The sequence below is a fragment of the Castor canadensis genome, chromosome 10 (assembly GCF_047511655.1).
Source record: "Castor canadensis chromosome 10, mCasCan1.hap1v2, whole genome shotgun sequence".
Taxonomy (NCBI): Eukaryota; Metazoa; Chordata; class Mammalia; order Rodentia; family Castoridae; genus Castor; species Castor canadensis.
The window spans coordinates 61,469,989-61,483,527 of NC_133395.1; the positions used below are offsets into that span (position 1 = coordinate 61,469,989).

The 13,539-nt window shown below is 33.2% G+C and overlaps 1 protein-coding gene across 3 annotated transcripts in view; it reads left to right on the plus strand.

Moving 5' to 3' along the window:
- The window catches only part of Rb1 (RB transcriptional corepressor 1), a 150,719-nt gene that overhangs the window by 37,245 nt on the left and 99,935 nt on the right, over window positions 1-13,539 (plus strand). For 2 of the 3 annotated variants that reach the window (XM_074043390.1, XM_020170849.2), the window contains exons 8-11: window positions 3,179-3,321; window positions 5,525-5,602; window positions 9,845-9,954; window positions 10,843-10,920. In XM_074043390.1, coding sequence (XP_073899491.1) covers window positions 3,179-3,321; window positions 5,525-5,602; window positions 9,845-9,954; window positions 10,843-10,920 — 409 coding nt within the window. The remainder of the gene's footprint in view (window positions 1-3,178; window positions 3,322-5,524; window positions 5,603-9,844; window positions 9,955-10,842; window positions 10,921-13,539) is intronic. The other variant, XM_020170850.2, reaches the window with a different exon arrangement.

A 13,539-nucleotide genomic window follows, 5' to 3' on the forward strand; every position in this document is an offset into this window, starting at 1 on the left:
TTCCCATTAACAGTGAATAGGGGGTTTCTTTTCCCTGCATCCTCACCAGTATTTGTTGTTGTTTGTGTTACTGATGATTGCCATACTGACTGGAGTGAGGTGAAATCTCAATTTTGTTTTGATTTGCATTTCCTATATGGCCAGAAATGTAAAGCATTTCTTTTATATTTATTGGCCATTTATATTTCTTCTTTTGAGAATTGTCTGTTCATTTCATTTGCCCATTTATTTATTAGATTGTTGATTCTTTTAGGGGTTAGTTTTTTGAACTTCCTATGTGTTCTGATTATTTATCTCTTGTCAGATGTATAGCTGACAGAGATTTTTCTCCCATTCTGTAGGCTTTCTCTTCAGTCTAGTGAAAAAGAGCTGTGCAAAAGCTTTTTAGTTTGATGCAGTACCACTTGTCAATGCTTTCTCTTAATTGCTGAGGTATTAGAGTTCTGTTCAGGAAGTTATTGCCTGTGCCTATGTGATCCAGTGTTTCCCTGTTCTTTCCTGCAGTAGTTTCACAATTTCAGGCCTTACATGAAGATCTTTGATCCACTTTGAATTGATACTAGTACAGAGTGAGAGAATGGGATCCAGTTTCAAACTTATACAATTAGATACCCAGTTTTTCCAGCACCATTTGTTGAAGAGGATGTCTTTTCTCCTACGTATGTTTTGGGCTCCATTGTCAAAAATCAAATGGCTGTAGTCAGCCATTACATCAGGATGATTACATCAGGATGTAAAATAATTATTTCATTAAATGACATGTGAGCTTATTTAAATATCTGTACACTTACCAATGTTAATGAAGTGAACTTAGGAGAAAAATAGAAATATGCAAAATAATGCAATTATGAAAGTAGATCACAAATGGATCTGGCTATTGGAAATGTAGTGATCACTGTACGACTAAACTTAAGAAAGATAAAAATTATGTCTACTAATAATTTATGAATTTTGATGTGCTCAGAAATTAGAACCCTTGTTTGCCCTTGAATTCTAACAACCTGTTTTTCAAATCACTATATTTAATATACTACTGCCTAAAAAAAAAAAAAAGAAAAGAAAATGGCTATAGTTGGGTGAGCTTGTGTCTTGGTCTTCTGTTCTGTACCATTGGTCTTCATGTCTATTTTTTGTGCCAAAACCATGCTGTTTTTACTACCATGGCTCTATAGTACAGTTTGAAGTTAAGCGTTGTGATATTTCAAGTGTTGTTCTTTTTGCTCAGGATTGCTTTGGCTATTTGGGGTCTTTTTGGGGTCCATATGAACTTTAAGAATGATTTTTCTGTCTGTGAAGAATGTCCTTGGAATTTTGATGGAAATCGCATTGAACATATAGATTGTTTTTGGTAGTATAGCCATTTTTGCAATATTGATTCTACTGATCCATGAGCATGAGATGTCTTTCCATCTTCTAATGTGTTCTTTGACTTCTTTCTTCAGTAATTTATAGTTTTTGTTGTGTAAATCTTTCACTCCATTAAATTTATTCCCAGGTATTATAATTTTTTGATGCTATTGCGAGTGGTATTGTTTTCCTAATTTCTTTCTCAGGCTGCTCATTGTTCGCATCTAGAAGTGCTCTTGGCTTTTGTTTATTGATTTTGTGTACTGCTGCTTTGCTTAATGTTTATGAGATCTAAGAGTTTTTTGATGGAATTTTTTTGTGTCTTCTAGGTATAAGATCATATCATCTGCAAATAGAGATAATTTAACTTCTTCTTTAATACCTTTGTTTCAGGACTGTCTTCAGATTGGCAATTCTCTTGCCTCTTCCTCCTGAGTAGCTAAGGTTATATCATACTTGTGCTACCATACTTGGCTAAAGTTCAGATTTTCAGTTGTCTCATAAATTTAATTTATTTTTTACAGGTTGCCTGAATGATACTCTAAATAAGGTCTACAATTTGCCATTAGTTTATATATACATACATATCTCTGTCTCTGTCTCTGTCTCTGCCTGTGTGTGTATGTGAATGACTGTGTGTGTGTGTGTGTGTGTGTATGTGTTGCTGGAGATTGAACCTAGGGCCTTGCTAATAAGCAGGTGCTCTACCACTGAGCTGGACCTTCAGCAAGGTTGATATACTTTGAAAATTCTCTTAAAAGTTCTTATTTCAGGCTGGGGATACAGTGTAGTGGTAGAGAAATGAAGTCCGTGGGTTCAATATACAGCACCAAAAAAAAAAGTTCCTCCTTTATCTCTCTTTTTTCCCCCATAATTTATCTACTAAGCAATCAGGATGACAGGGTGTGTATTCAGCATTATAAGGTCCTAGGTTCAATCCCCAGCACTAAAATAATCAGGTTGGTATCCTGTGGAGTTTCCCATAGTCCAGTTTTTGCTGATTATATATTGTGGTATAGTTTAACATGTTCATTTGTATTCTCAGTTTCTTGTAGGTTGTAGGTTGGGTCTAGAAATGATAAGTATAAACTTTTCATACTTAATTGTCTGCAGTCTCTTTAATAGCAGAACCTATTTTCAGTTTGAATCAATATGTTCAAAATGTTCATGTAATCCAAGGAATTTTAGAAAAAGCACTGCTTATCATCATATTAATATATTTATATACCATATTTGATATGTTCCATAATTTACTAAAACTTTTTAAAGTATTTATTTTTATACTATATTTAAATTATGCTATATTTTATACTGTATTTAAATTGAATCTGTATGTTTATTTGCTCATTATTTTTAAGGCGCTAAGATAAATAATATTTTTTCCTTTTTTAGACTTAATAGGATGCACTACTTAGTAAGAATTAGTTTATAAAGTTGACTATTTCTCTGACCTCTACGTTTATGGGATTTTAGGTATTTTATAGTTCTTTTGTGCTATTAGGAGCAGAAGAGAACAATGATGGCAAAAACTAGTGTCAGTATATAACTTATAATAGGCATTTGAAGGCTGGAGACATAGCTCAGTGGCAGCATGTTTGGCTAGCATTCACAAGGCCCTGAGTTTCATCCCCAATACTATAAAAATAAAAATAAAGAAGAGGGCCATGGATATTCAATAAATAAAATGTTATCCTTATAATGAAGCCTAATAAGTAAAAGTAGTAAAGTGCTCCAAGGTTTTTATTGACTTTCTTAGTTAAAATTAGAATAACTTTGTTATTTTCTATGATGGAATGCACGATTGTTCTCATCTAATTTACCATTTTTACAGAAACAGCGGTAAAACCCATTAATGGTTCACCTCGAACACCTAGACGAGGTCAAAACAGGAGTGCCCGGATAGCAAAACAACTAGAAAATGATACAAGAATCATTGAAGTTCTCTGTAAAGAACATGAATGTAATATAGATGAGGTAATTACTCCTTATGATTTATTTAAAACAGTTAAAGTAGATTTAGATATAAGTTCTTCTTAACAGTATATACTTCTTTTGTGGTGAGTGAGTTTTTTATTTTGTTTGTTTTTTGATTAGTGCCAATTCTTTTACAGAATATTTAGTTATTTAAAAAATAAAAATATTCAGTGAAAAATATTTAATTATTTTTCACGTTCAGTTATTTTGCTTTTAAGAGAGTAGCTCTCTTGCTTTGGAATCACTGAAGTGTATTTCTTTTTTGAGTCTACTAAAGTTATAATGTCCCTAATGTTTTTAAAATATCCTGCCAACAAACCCTTAGTGTTTTCGTTTAGTGATAAGTGATACTAACATTAAATTCCTGTTTAGCCTTCCATAATATTCTCTTTCTAAACATTTCACCAGATGCTAATGACTGGTGAATACACATGCACACCAGAAATTATTTCTTTTGTTCATGATCCGGGATGTTGGAATTGGAAGGAATCTCACAAACAATGTACTCAACCTCCTTTAGTGATGAATAAACATGCTTTCAGAGACTGACCACTCATTACTAACAGAATGTATGCCAGAGTTGGGACAGTACTCCTTTCATTGTACCTCCTGTGCCTCTCACAGTTTACTCTACTGTCCACAATTCACAACCAGCAGACAGCAGTATGAAATCTTGAGTCTTGAAATTTCTCTCTCATCTCTGGGAAGCAGTTTAAGAAGTATTAGAATGACTTATCAAGATATTTGGATTTTAGGCTATGATTTTTATTAATTTCAACATAAACATATACATATATCAACTTTATATATACACATAAATATTTACTTTTCACTTGTCTAGAATTACGAATTATGCAAATAAGCTGACAAATGTAGTTGAAGTATTTTTTATTTCAGTTCTCTTGCTTAGTCACAAAATGATGAATAGCAGTAAATGTAGTTTTCTAATTCCTGGTTGTTAATTCTCTGGATTTCATAACTACTTGTAAAATTTCATTTTCAAGATTAGGAATAAATTATTTTTTAAACTTTTCATCTTACAGAACCCATTCTTAGAATTTAGAATCTTTAAAGTTATTAAATTGTGGTTAACTGAAAGCTTTAGTACTATTCTAATATATGGACACTTATTTAAATATAGCATTTATGGCTATATAACTATTGGTTAGTAATACTAATTGGTTAATTAACTACTTACCTTATCAATATTCTAAGTAAGCGGGAGTTAATCAGAAAATAAAGCTAATAAGTATTTCTAAGTCTTCATTCTTATGAAGTAGAAGGAACTGATACCAAATTATTCCCACCTTAATAAATGTAGATTTGGAAAATATACATTTTAACTTGGAAAAGAAAGTTAAATAAAGAGTAGGAAGTTGTTTAAAATTCTACAATATATTGCAAGTGTAGAATAGCCAGTTGTAGAACTCTAGATTCTCTGACTGTGATTTTTAAATAATCCATGTTAATTGTATGGTGCTTTGCATGAAATAATGCATAATTCCACAAAACATTTTTTATTTGTTTTTGAAAAAAATATTTGGTATTAATTTTGTCTGTGAAATTATTTTCTTAAATTTATGCTTAAAAATTGATGTCCAGTTACCCAAGCAGTTATCAGATGACCCATGTGTGAAGTGACCCAAGATTTTGACAGAATTTATAGCACCATCACTTTTTTTTTTGGTGGTACTGTGGTTTGAGTTCACCGCCTCACACTTGTTAGAAAGGCAGTCTACCATTTAAGCCACTCCACCAGCCCAAAAATATGCTTTTGGGAGAAATCAGAGACAGCAGAGAGATAAGAATTCTGGCTTTGATAGTGGACAAGTTAGATTTTAGTTCCAGCTCTGTCACTTTATAACTGTGCGACTTTAGTCAAGTTGCTTACCTTGTTTGAGTACCCTGTCTTTTTTTATCACTTGTTAAATATGGAGTACTGAAGTTGATTTTGATGGCTTCTCTTCCCATAAATCTCATTTCACAAACAGTTTCCCCTCACTTCTATTTTATAATCTAGAATCTGGCTCACATACATTAAAAAGTAAATAACTGAATTAAGTATAAATAAGTATCATTAACTTGAATATATGCCATTGATCAAATTGAGTTATCACTTTCATTCTCATGTTAGTAGTGACGGAGATTAGGTTTTGTTTTGTTTAAAATTTTAATAGTCATATTATAACTTTATCTTTTTCAGGTGAAAAATGTATATTTCAAAAATTTTATACCTTTTATGAATTCTCTTGGAATAGTAGCTCCTAATGGACTTCCAGAGGTAATCTGAAAAAGAATTTAATAAAAAATTGATATGTTTTCAGACTTTGGGGAGGGAAGATATTTGCTTACATTTCTTAATATCAGTTTACTAAATATCAAACATTTTATTTTTGCTCAAAGAAAAGAGACTAGCTAATTAGAGTTGCAAAATCAACTTTCATATGACAACAGAAAACATTTTTGAATATATATTCATACATATGAATAAGCATCATTTCGTGGTTTGTACTAGAAATTGATCTGTACTGAGATGTTTCAAAAATCAAAGTGTAGACTTTTAAATTTCTGAGTGCCACAATATAGCTAAATACAATAATGAATAAATACAAATAATGAAATTTGATTCTAATCTGTTTTACATTCTTAAGCATTGGATCCACAATTAATGCAATCAATATTATTGGCATTACTGTGCTCCATAATGTGGAATATCTCCTTTAGGTAGCTTTAAAAATTGTTTAATTAAAAATAATTTTGGTTGGAGTGACTGTGATTGTATTACAGAAATATTTTATCTTAGTGGTGTACCATCCATCTGTTTCTTTTTGTGTTTTGCCACAAATGTCTTTTTATTGAGAACAACTGAGAACTTTGGGTGATACAATGAACTGTGAAATATGTATTGATAAAGGATGAACAATACTCAGTGATAAAGCAGTGTTTTAGAACTGTCTAATATTAGTCACCAAGACCAAAAGGTATGAAAGTAGGTAGCTAGACTACTGATTCTATGACCTGGATTGGGAGCTAGTTCTTTTTTTTTAGTATTTTTAAAAAATTTCTTTTATTCATAAGTACATACAATGTTTGGGTCATTTCTCCCCCCTTCCTCCCACCCCTTCCTTTTCCCTCCCTACCCCCTCACTACCAGGCAGAAACTATTTTGCCCTTATCTCTAATTTTGTTGAAGAGAGAGTATAAGCAATAATAGGAAGGACTGAAGGTTTTTGCTAGTTGAGATGAGGATAGCTATCCAGGGAGTTTACCCGCATTGCTTTCCTGTACATATGTGTTACATTCTAAGTTAATTCTTCTCAAACTAATCTTTTCTCTAGTTCCTGGTCCCCTTCTCCTATTGGCCTCTGTCGCTTTAAAGTTTCTGCATTAGTTCTTTTGCATTGAGGACATCAAATGCTATCTTGTTTTTTTTTTTTTTTTGGTGGGGGAGGTTCTTGCGTATCCTCATACCTCCCTTGTGTGCTCTCGCCTCATCATGTGATCAAAGTCCAATCCCCTTGTTGTGTTTGCCCTTGATCTAATGTCCGCATATGAGGGAGAATATACGATTTTTGGTCTTCTGGGCCAGGCTAACCTCACTCAGAATGATGTTCTCCAGTTCCATCCATTTATCTGCAAATGATAAGATTTCATTCTTCTTCATGGCTGAGTAGTATTCCATTGTGTATAAATACCACATTTTCTTAATCCATTCGTCGATAGTGGGACATCTTGGCTGTTTCCATAACTTGGCTATTGTGAATAGCACTGCAATAAACATGGGTGTGCAGATGCCTCTGGAGTAACCTGTGTCGCATTCCTTTAGGTATATCCCCAGGAGTGGTATTGCTGGATCATATGGCAGATCTACATTTAGATTTTTAAAAAACCTCCAAATTTTTTTCCAGAGTGGTTGCACCAGCTTGCATTCGCACCAGCAGTGTATAAGGGTTCCTTTTTCCCCACATCCTTGCCAACACCTGTTGTTGGTGTTGTTTCTAATGATGGCTTTTCTAACAGGGGTGAGGTGGAATCTTAGTGTGGTTTTAATTTGCATTTCCTTTATTGCTAGAGATGGTGAGCGTTTTTTCATGTGTTTTTTGGCCATTTGAATTTCTTCTTTTGAAAAAGTTCTGTTTAGTTCACTTGCCCATTTCTTTATTGGTTCATTAATTTTGGGAGATTTTAGTTTTTTAAGTTCCCTATATATTCTGGTTATCAGTCCTTTGTCTGACATGTAGCTGGCAAATATTTTCTCCCACTCTGTGGGTGTTCTCTTCAGTTTAGAGACCATTTCTTTTGTTGAGCAGAAGCTTTTTAGTTTTATGAAGTCTCATTTGTCTATGCTATCTCTTAGTTGGGAGATAGTTCTTAAATTAATTAATTTGTTCAGCAAATATTTGTTGAGTGCTTCATATGAGCCAAACATTGTGCTACATACTGTGTGGTTATACAGAGATTTAATTCTCAGTCATTGTCCTTAAGGTTCTTATGAGAGAGGCAGTCAGATAAACAGAACATGGGCTAGAAGAGTGGCTCAAATGATAGAGCGCCTGCTTTGCAAGCATGAGGCCCTGAGTTCAAACCTGAGTCCCACCAAAAAATTTAAAAAATTATAGGAGTTTTACAAGAGTCTGATAGAAGTATGCACAGGGATCTGTGATATCTCAGAGGAGGGTTACTAATTCAAACTGGGGCAAATAGGTCTCTTGCAAAATTGTTCAGAGGTAATGTGATCACTGAGCTGAGTACGAATTATGAGATGGCAATTCTAGGGGTGGATTTTGTGGATTAAAGACACCATAATATGTGAGAGTATAGCCTGTTCAGTGAATGCCAAGTATTTTTTTAATGGTGGAATACAGGACAGAAGAGTGGTAAGGTATGGTACCGGAGAGGCAAGAAGGGACCTGGTATTGTGTTATTGAGTCTTTACCACCTAAGGCACCCAAAAATATGTGGTACAACTCTGAGGAATCTTAGACACTTATAGTGCTCTTTTTTCCCTTAGAAAGGATTACAGCTTCAACAGAAATCTTAAGAGAAGCCTTATATTTTCCTCAGTATTTCATATATAGCCACAAATTGATGGATGATTATTATTGCCTTACTAAGGTAGGACAGGGACATTGATTAAACTTCAGTATGAATAGCTGTTCTGCCTAATATACTTAGATAGGCAAACACAGAATTTACATTTAACTGGGTTTCTTCCTACCAGTTCTTTTACAATGCAATTTTAGTCTTTTTTAGGTTAGAAACCCTATGACTTTAAAAGTCATGGCAGGGCCTGGGTGTAGCTCAGTGGTAGAGTATGTTTAGCCCAAATACCAGCAGGAAAATAAGTCACAGTAGACAGAATGCCAATGGTTGTCTTTTGGGTACTGGTTTTTAAGTTATGATTAAAAAATTATAAATCAGAACTGCTAAATGATTTATAGTTCTCAACAATTGAAACAGCTTTTAAGATTAAAAAAAATTGTACAAGTACGTTAGTTGGTGTAATTAATTGAGTTAGTTCTCTGTCAGTATTTAACTGAAAGGAAGTAGAGTGATCCAAAGGGTTTAGAAAACATTGGGAATATATAATCAGGAGGATTCACTACATTTGAAAAAACAATTTTTGTATTGATAAACATAGTAAAAGTGAGGAATATATGGCATGTTTGGAGAGTTTTGGCAATTAACTGGTTATGATACAGGTTGGGTATCTCTAATCTGAAATGCACTAACATCTGAAAATTTGTGTGCTCATGACCACAAATGCAAAATTCTATACCACAAAACTCTTGTACAAAATTATTTAAAAAACATTGTGAATATTAAGAAAACATCTGGGGACCTGGTTCAAGTAGTGGAGTGCCTGCCTAGCAAGTGTGAGGCCCTAAGTTAAAACCCCAGTAGTGCTAAAAAAAAGTATGTAAAATTACCTTCAGGTTAGCCAAGAGTGGTGGCACATTTCTCTAGTGCCAGCACTGGAAGGCTGAGGCAGGAGGATCAAGAGTTTGAGGCCAACCTGGGATACATAGTAAAACCCTATCTCATTTAAAAAGAATACTTTCAGGCTGTAATGTGTATATGAACATAAATTAATTTTGTATTTAGACTTGGATCCTATCTCCAAGATATCTCATTTTGTATATGCACATATTTCAAACTAAAAAAAAACAACCCAAAATCTGAAATATTTTTGGTTTCAAACATTTTGGATAGGATATTTGACCTGTGATACTTGACCTTAAGATTTTTATCTAAAGTGCTGTTTTGTGGCATTGTGACCTTATCTACATAAAATTTTAGTAAATGGAGTATATGCATAAAATGGGTTTAAGATTGAATTTGAAAAACCTTTGTTATTTTGTATACTTCAGTTTTAGATAAGCCTTAATTATATTGCATGTGAACTCAGTGCGTACTGAAAACTTAAATGTTTGTTGAACAAAAATTATTTAATGAAATCTGCTTCTGTATGCTAAGAGATGTAATAAGCCAAAAAGAATAATCATCAATTTTTTCTTTTGAGGTCGAAATTCTCTCTAAACGATATGAAGAAATTTATCTTAAAAATAAAGATCTAGATGCAAGATTATTTTTGGATCATGACAAAACTCTTCAGACTGATCCTATAGACAGGTATTGCATAAGGTGTATTTTTACTTATTGATATGCCTTTGATATGATCGATGTATCATATTATGTGGGTAAATTAGGTTTTTATTATTTCAGTTACCTTTAAATATCATTTATAATAAATTACTTTCAAATGCCTTTATGTAAAGAGAAGATTAAATGTGTTCTAAGCATATAGAATTTATTAACAAGTAGAGATTTAATGTAAATTTTACTCTGCAACAATTACCTTTTTTTATCTAGCTGAATATAATTTTTCAAATGTGCACCAAAAGAAAATGATTGAACTAATTAGTTTACTCAAGTGGTACTGTTGCCTGCCTATCTTATTTAAAAAATTAATACAAAAATATATTCTCTGGAATTATTAGGGACAGTCCTAAAATATGAATGGTTGAAAGTAACAAAAATTTCTGACTGATCATAAGTAAGGTTAATTTTGACTCCTTATTATGAAATTTTAGTACAAAATTGAAAATATTACACATGGCTTAAAAATTGAACATAGTTAAATATTTTTAATTTGATTTTAGTAGCAGTATTATTTTTAGAAAGCATAGCCCATTGAAAAACTTGACTTTCAGTGTTTTGAAATTCTGAACAGCTTGGTTATTAATACCACCAGCAATAAAACATCTAACTTTCATGAAAATACTTAATGATTGATGTACCTCTTTGTCATAAACCTAGTAGAAAGAGACCGACACATAAGAACCATAGTGTAAAAGAAAATCATTTAAACAGCAGTTGAGTTATCTATTTCCTATCACTTCTCTTATTGACTTGCCCTTTTGAGTGATGTTATGAAACAACAGGAGGTATTACACTGCTTTTGACCCATAAAACACAAATTGTACATTTTCTGTATGAATGACATTGCTCATCATTTAGTTTAGAGATACAGAGAACACCACGAAAAAGTAACCCTGATGAAGAGGTGAATATGATTCCTCCACAGACTCCAGTTAGGTATGAATTTTCCTACTTTTAATTTTCATTATAATTGCTTATTCAATGCTTTTAGTGCTTCAGGTTTGTTTATTTGTTTTATCTTATGTTTGTACATACATGTAAGGTATATTGAGAGCTCTTTGTGTCCATAGTATTACATGAGATGCTTAGATTACAATTATTAGAGCTAGTTCTGTCTGTCCATAGGAATATAATGTAAAATGTGTATGAGTTCCATCTTAAGTAAAGAGAGAACAAAAAAGTACCACATTTGATCTGCATATAACCTTGAAGAATTAGAATTATTTTTATGTCCTTTATCTTACTCTCTTCCCACATTTAACTCTGTTATCAAGTCCTGTTAAATCTACCTCCAAAATATATCTTGAGTCCATTTCCTTTCAACCATTTTTGCTCTCACTACCCTTGTTCAAGACATCTTTCTCTTTCTCTTGAATTTTTGGCAGTATCCTGCTAACCATCTTGTTGCTTCTGCTCTTAGCACTGTTCCTCTCTCCCACCAGAAATCTATTTTCCACAGAGCCCTGGGAATAATATTCTAGAAATGTAAGGCAGATCAAGCATAATAGGAATACAATGCAAATAACTTAATGCCTAGAAGACCTTGTATGATCTGGCTTCTGTTGCCTCTCCAGCCTCATCTTGAATTCTTGTGCACTCAGTGTTGGGAACACATTAGCCCTCTTTTGGGTTCTTGGACTCTCCAAGCTCTTGCACTTGAAAACCTTCATACTTGGTATTCTTTCTTATTGAAACTCTTCTTTTCTTTCCAGGTTTCTAACTGCTACTCTTCCTTTATGTTCAGTACAAATATTGCTTTTTTAAAGGTATATTTTTCTTTGAAGTATTTTTCATTATTCTTTTTCATAGCATCCTGTTCTGTTTCTTCATAGTTTATCATATTTATAAATTCATTTGTGTGTTTGCTTAAACCCATGATAGCCTTTAAATTCCATTCCATATGGACCATAACTTTTTTGTCCATCATCTAATAAATTTTAAGGCCTATCATAATGTTTGGTAATAATAGGCAAACAGTAATATATTTCAAATGATTGTATAGACATATAAACAAACACAGCTTCACAAAAGCATAGTAATAGAGTTACGAGCAAGTTAATGAGATAACACAGATGAGACTATGAAACGATGTTTGAACTGAATTTTGAAATGTTCCATAAAACAGCAATATTGGGGGATAGAAATACATGCACAAAGGCATTGAAGTTAAAACAACATAATGAGTCTGAGGAACTGTATTAATTAATGAGAGGATGAACTGGCAGGTGTAGAGAGTAGGTATGAAGGCCTTTGCATGTTGTGTTCACAAACGTAGATTTAAGCTTATGTGTGAGGTAGTCTGTGCTACAAATGGATGGTAAGCGGGGTAAGGATAAACTCAGGCTTGATTTTTATAAGTTTGCTTATTAGCAATTTGTGAGCGGATGGACTGAGGAGGACAGAACAAGGTGACTGAGGAGGACAGAACAAGGTGATTGATCTGTTGTAGAACTTTTTAACAAGGGTGCAAATTACAATAACCTGGGGGATTTTTTTCATAGTCTGCATGCCTAGGGCTTACTACCACAGTGAACAAAAAATCTTTAGGCTGACCTATTGCAGTAGTTCAGTTGAGAGATGCTAAAGATCTGGACTAATTGAGTAGTAGTGGGAATGAGGGAGCAGGAACAGGCTTGATAAATATTTGATGGATTTACATTTAGAATATTGTTCTTCAGCACTTAGGAAGATAATATCTAGTGAGCAATAGAATATATGGCTTTTATAGATTTGAGAACCCATCAGGTAGGGTTAGAAACCATGAAAATAGATGTACTGCCTAAAGTGAGAGCGTATAATGACCAAGCGTGGGTGGCAAGGGTTGATCCCTAAACAATGCTAGCACTTAAGGACTGGGTGGAAGTTAGATTCTAGAGAATGAGAGGATATGATTGGGGAACCTAGTGTATGAAGCCAAGAAAATCAAGGGAGGGCATTGAGTTTCACTGAAGAGCCAGTTCTGAGTATCAAATGTGTCAAAGAAGTCAGTTGTCAAAACAAATGAGAAAGGTTTTGGTTTTAGCATTTGGTCATTTGTGGCTTAAATAGATTAATGGGTATAGAAGCTGTGAAAACCACATGGCAATATGTTTGAAAGGTGAAGTATGGATCACAATTTAGAGAGGCTTAGCTGAGAACACTGAACATGTTTTACTAAATAATATTTAAGGACCTTTTTAGCCCTAAGCATCCTACAGTTCTTTACATCCTTAGCAATGTCTCATATGTACTGTTGTTCCAAAAACTGGAGCATTAATCTTCATGCTACATGCATATAAAACTGTAGAATTAAAAAGCTATTGAGGGATTGACCTAACTTCATTTTAACAGTGGTTACTTTTAGAGTCATAGGACCTAAGTATCCTTTCTTCTTGGTATCTCTGTAAAAAGAATTTCTTGTTCTTTACTTGAGTTACTAAATATCTTATTGTCTTTATTTGAAAGTGTTTAACATTTAATTGTGATTTTTTTTTTTGGAAGAATGCCATCTTGATGCCAGTTATTTCTCTATATCATATGAAAATTTGTGACACATATTTCCTCTAAAAAATGTCA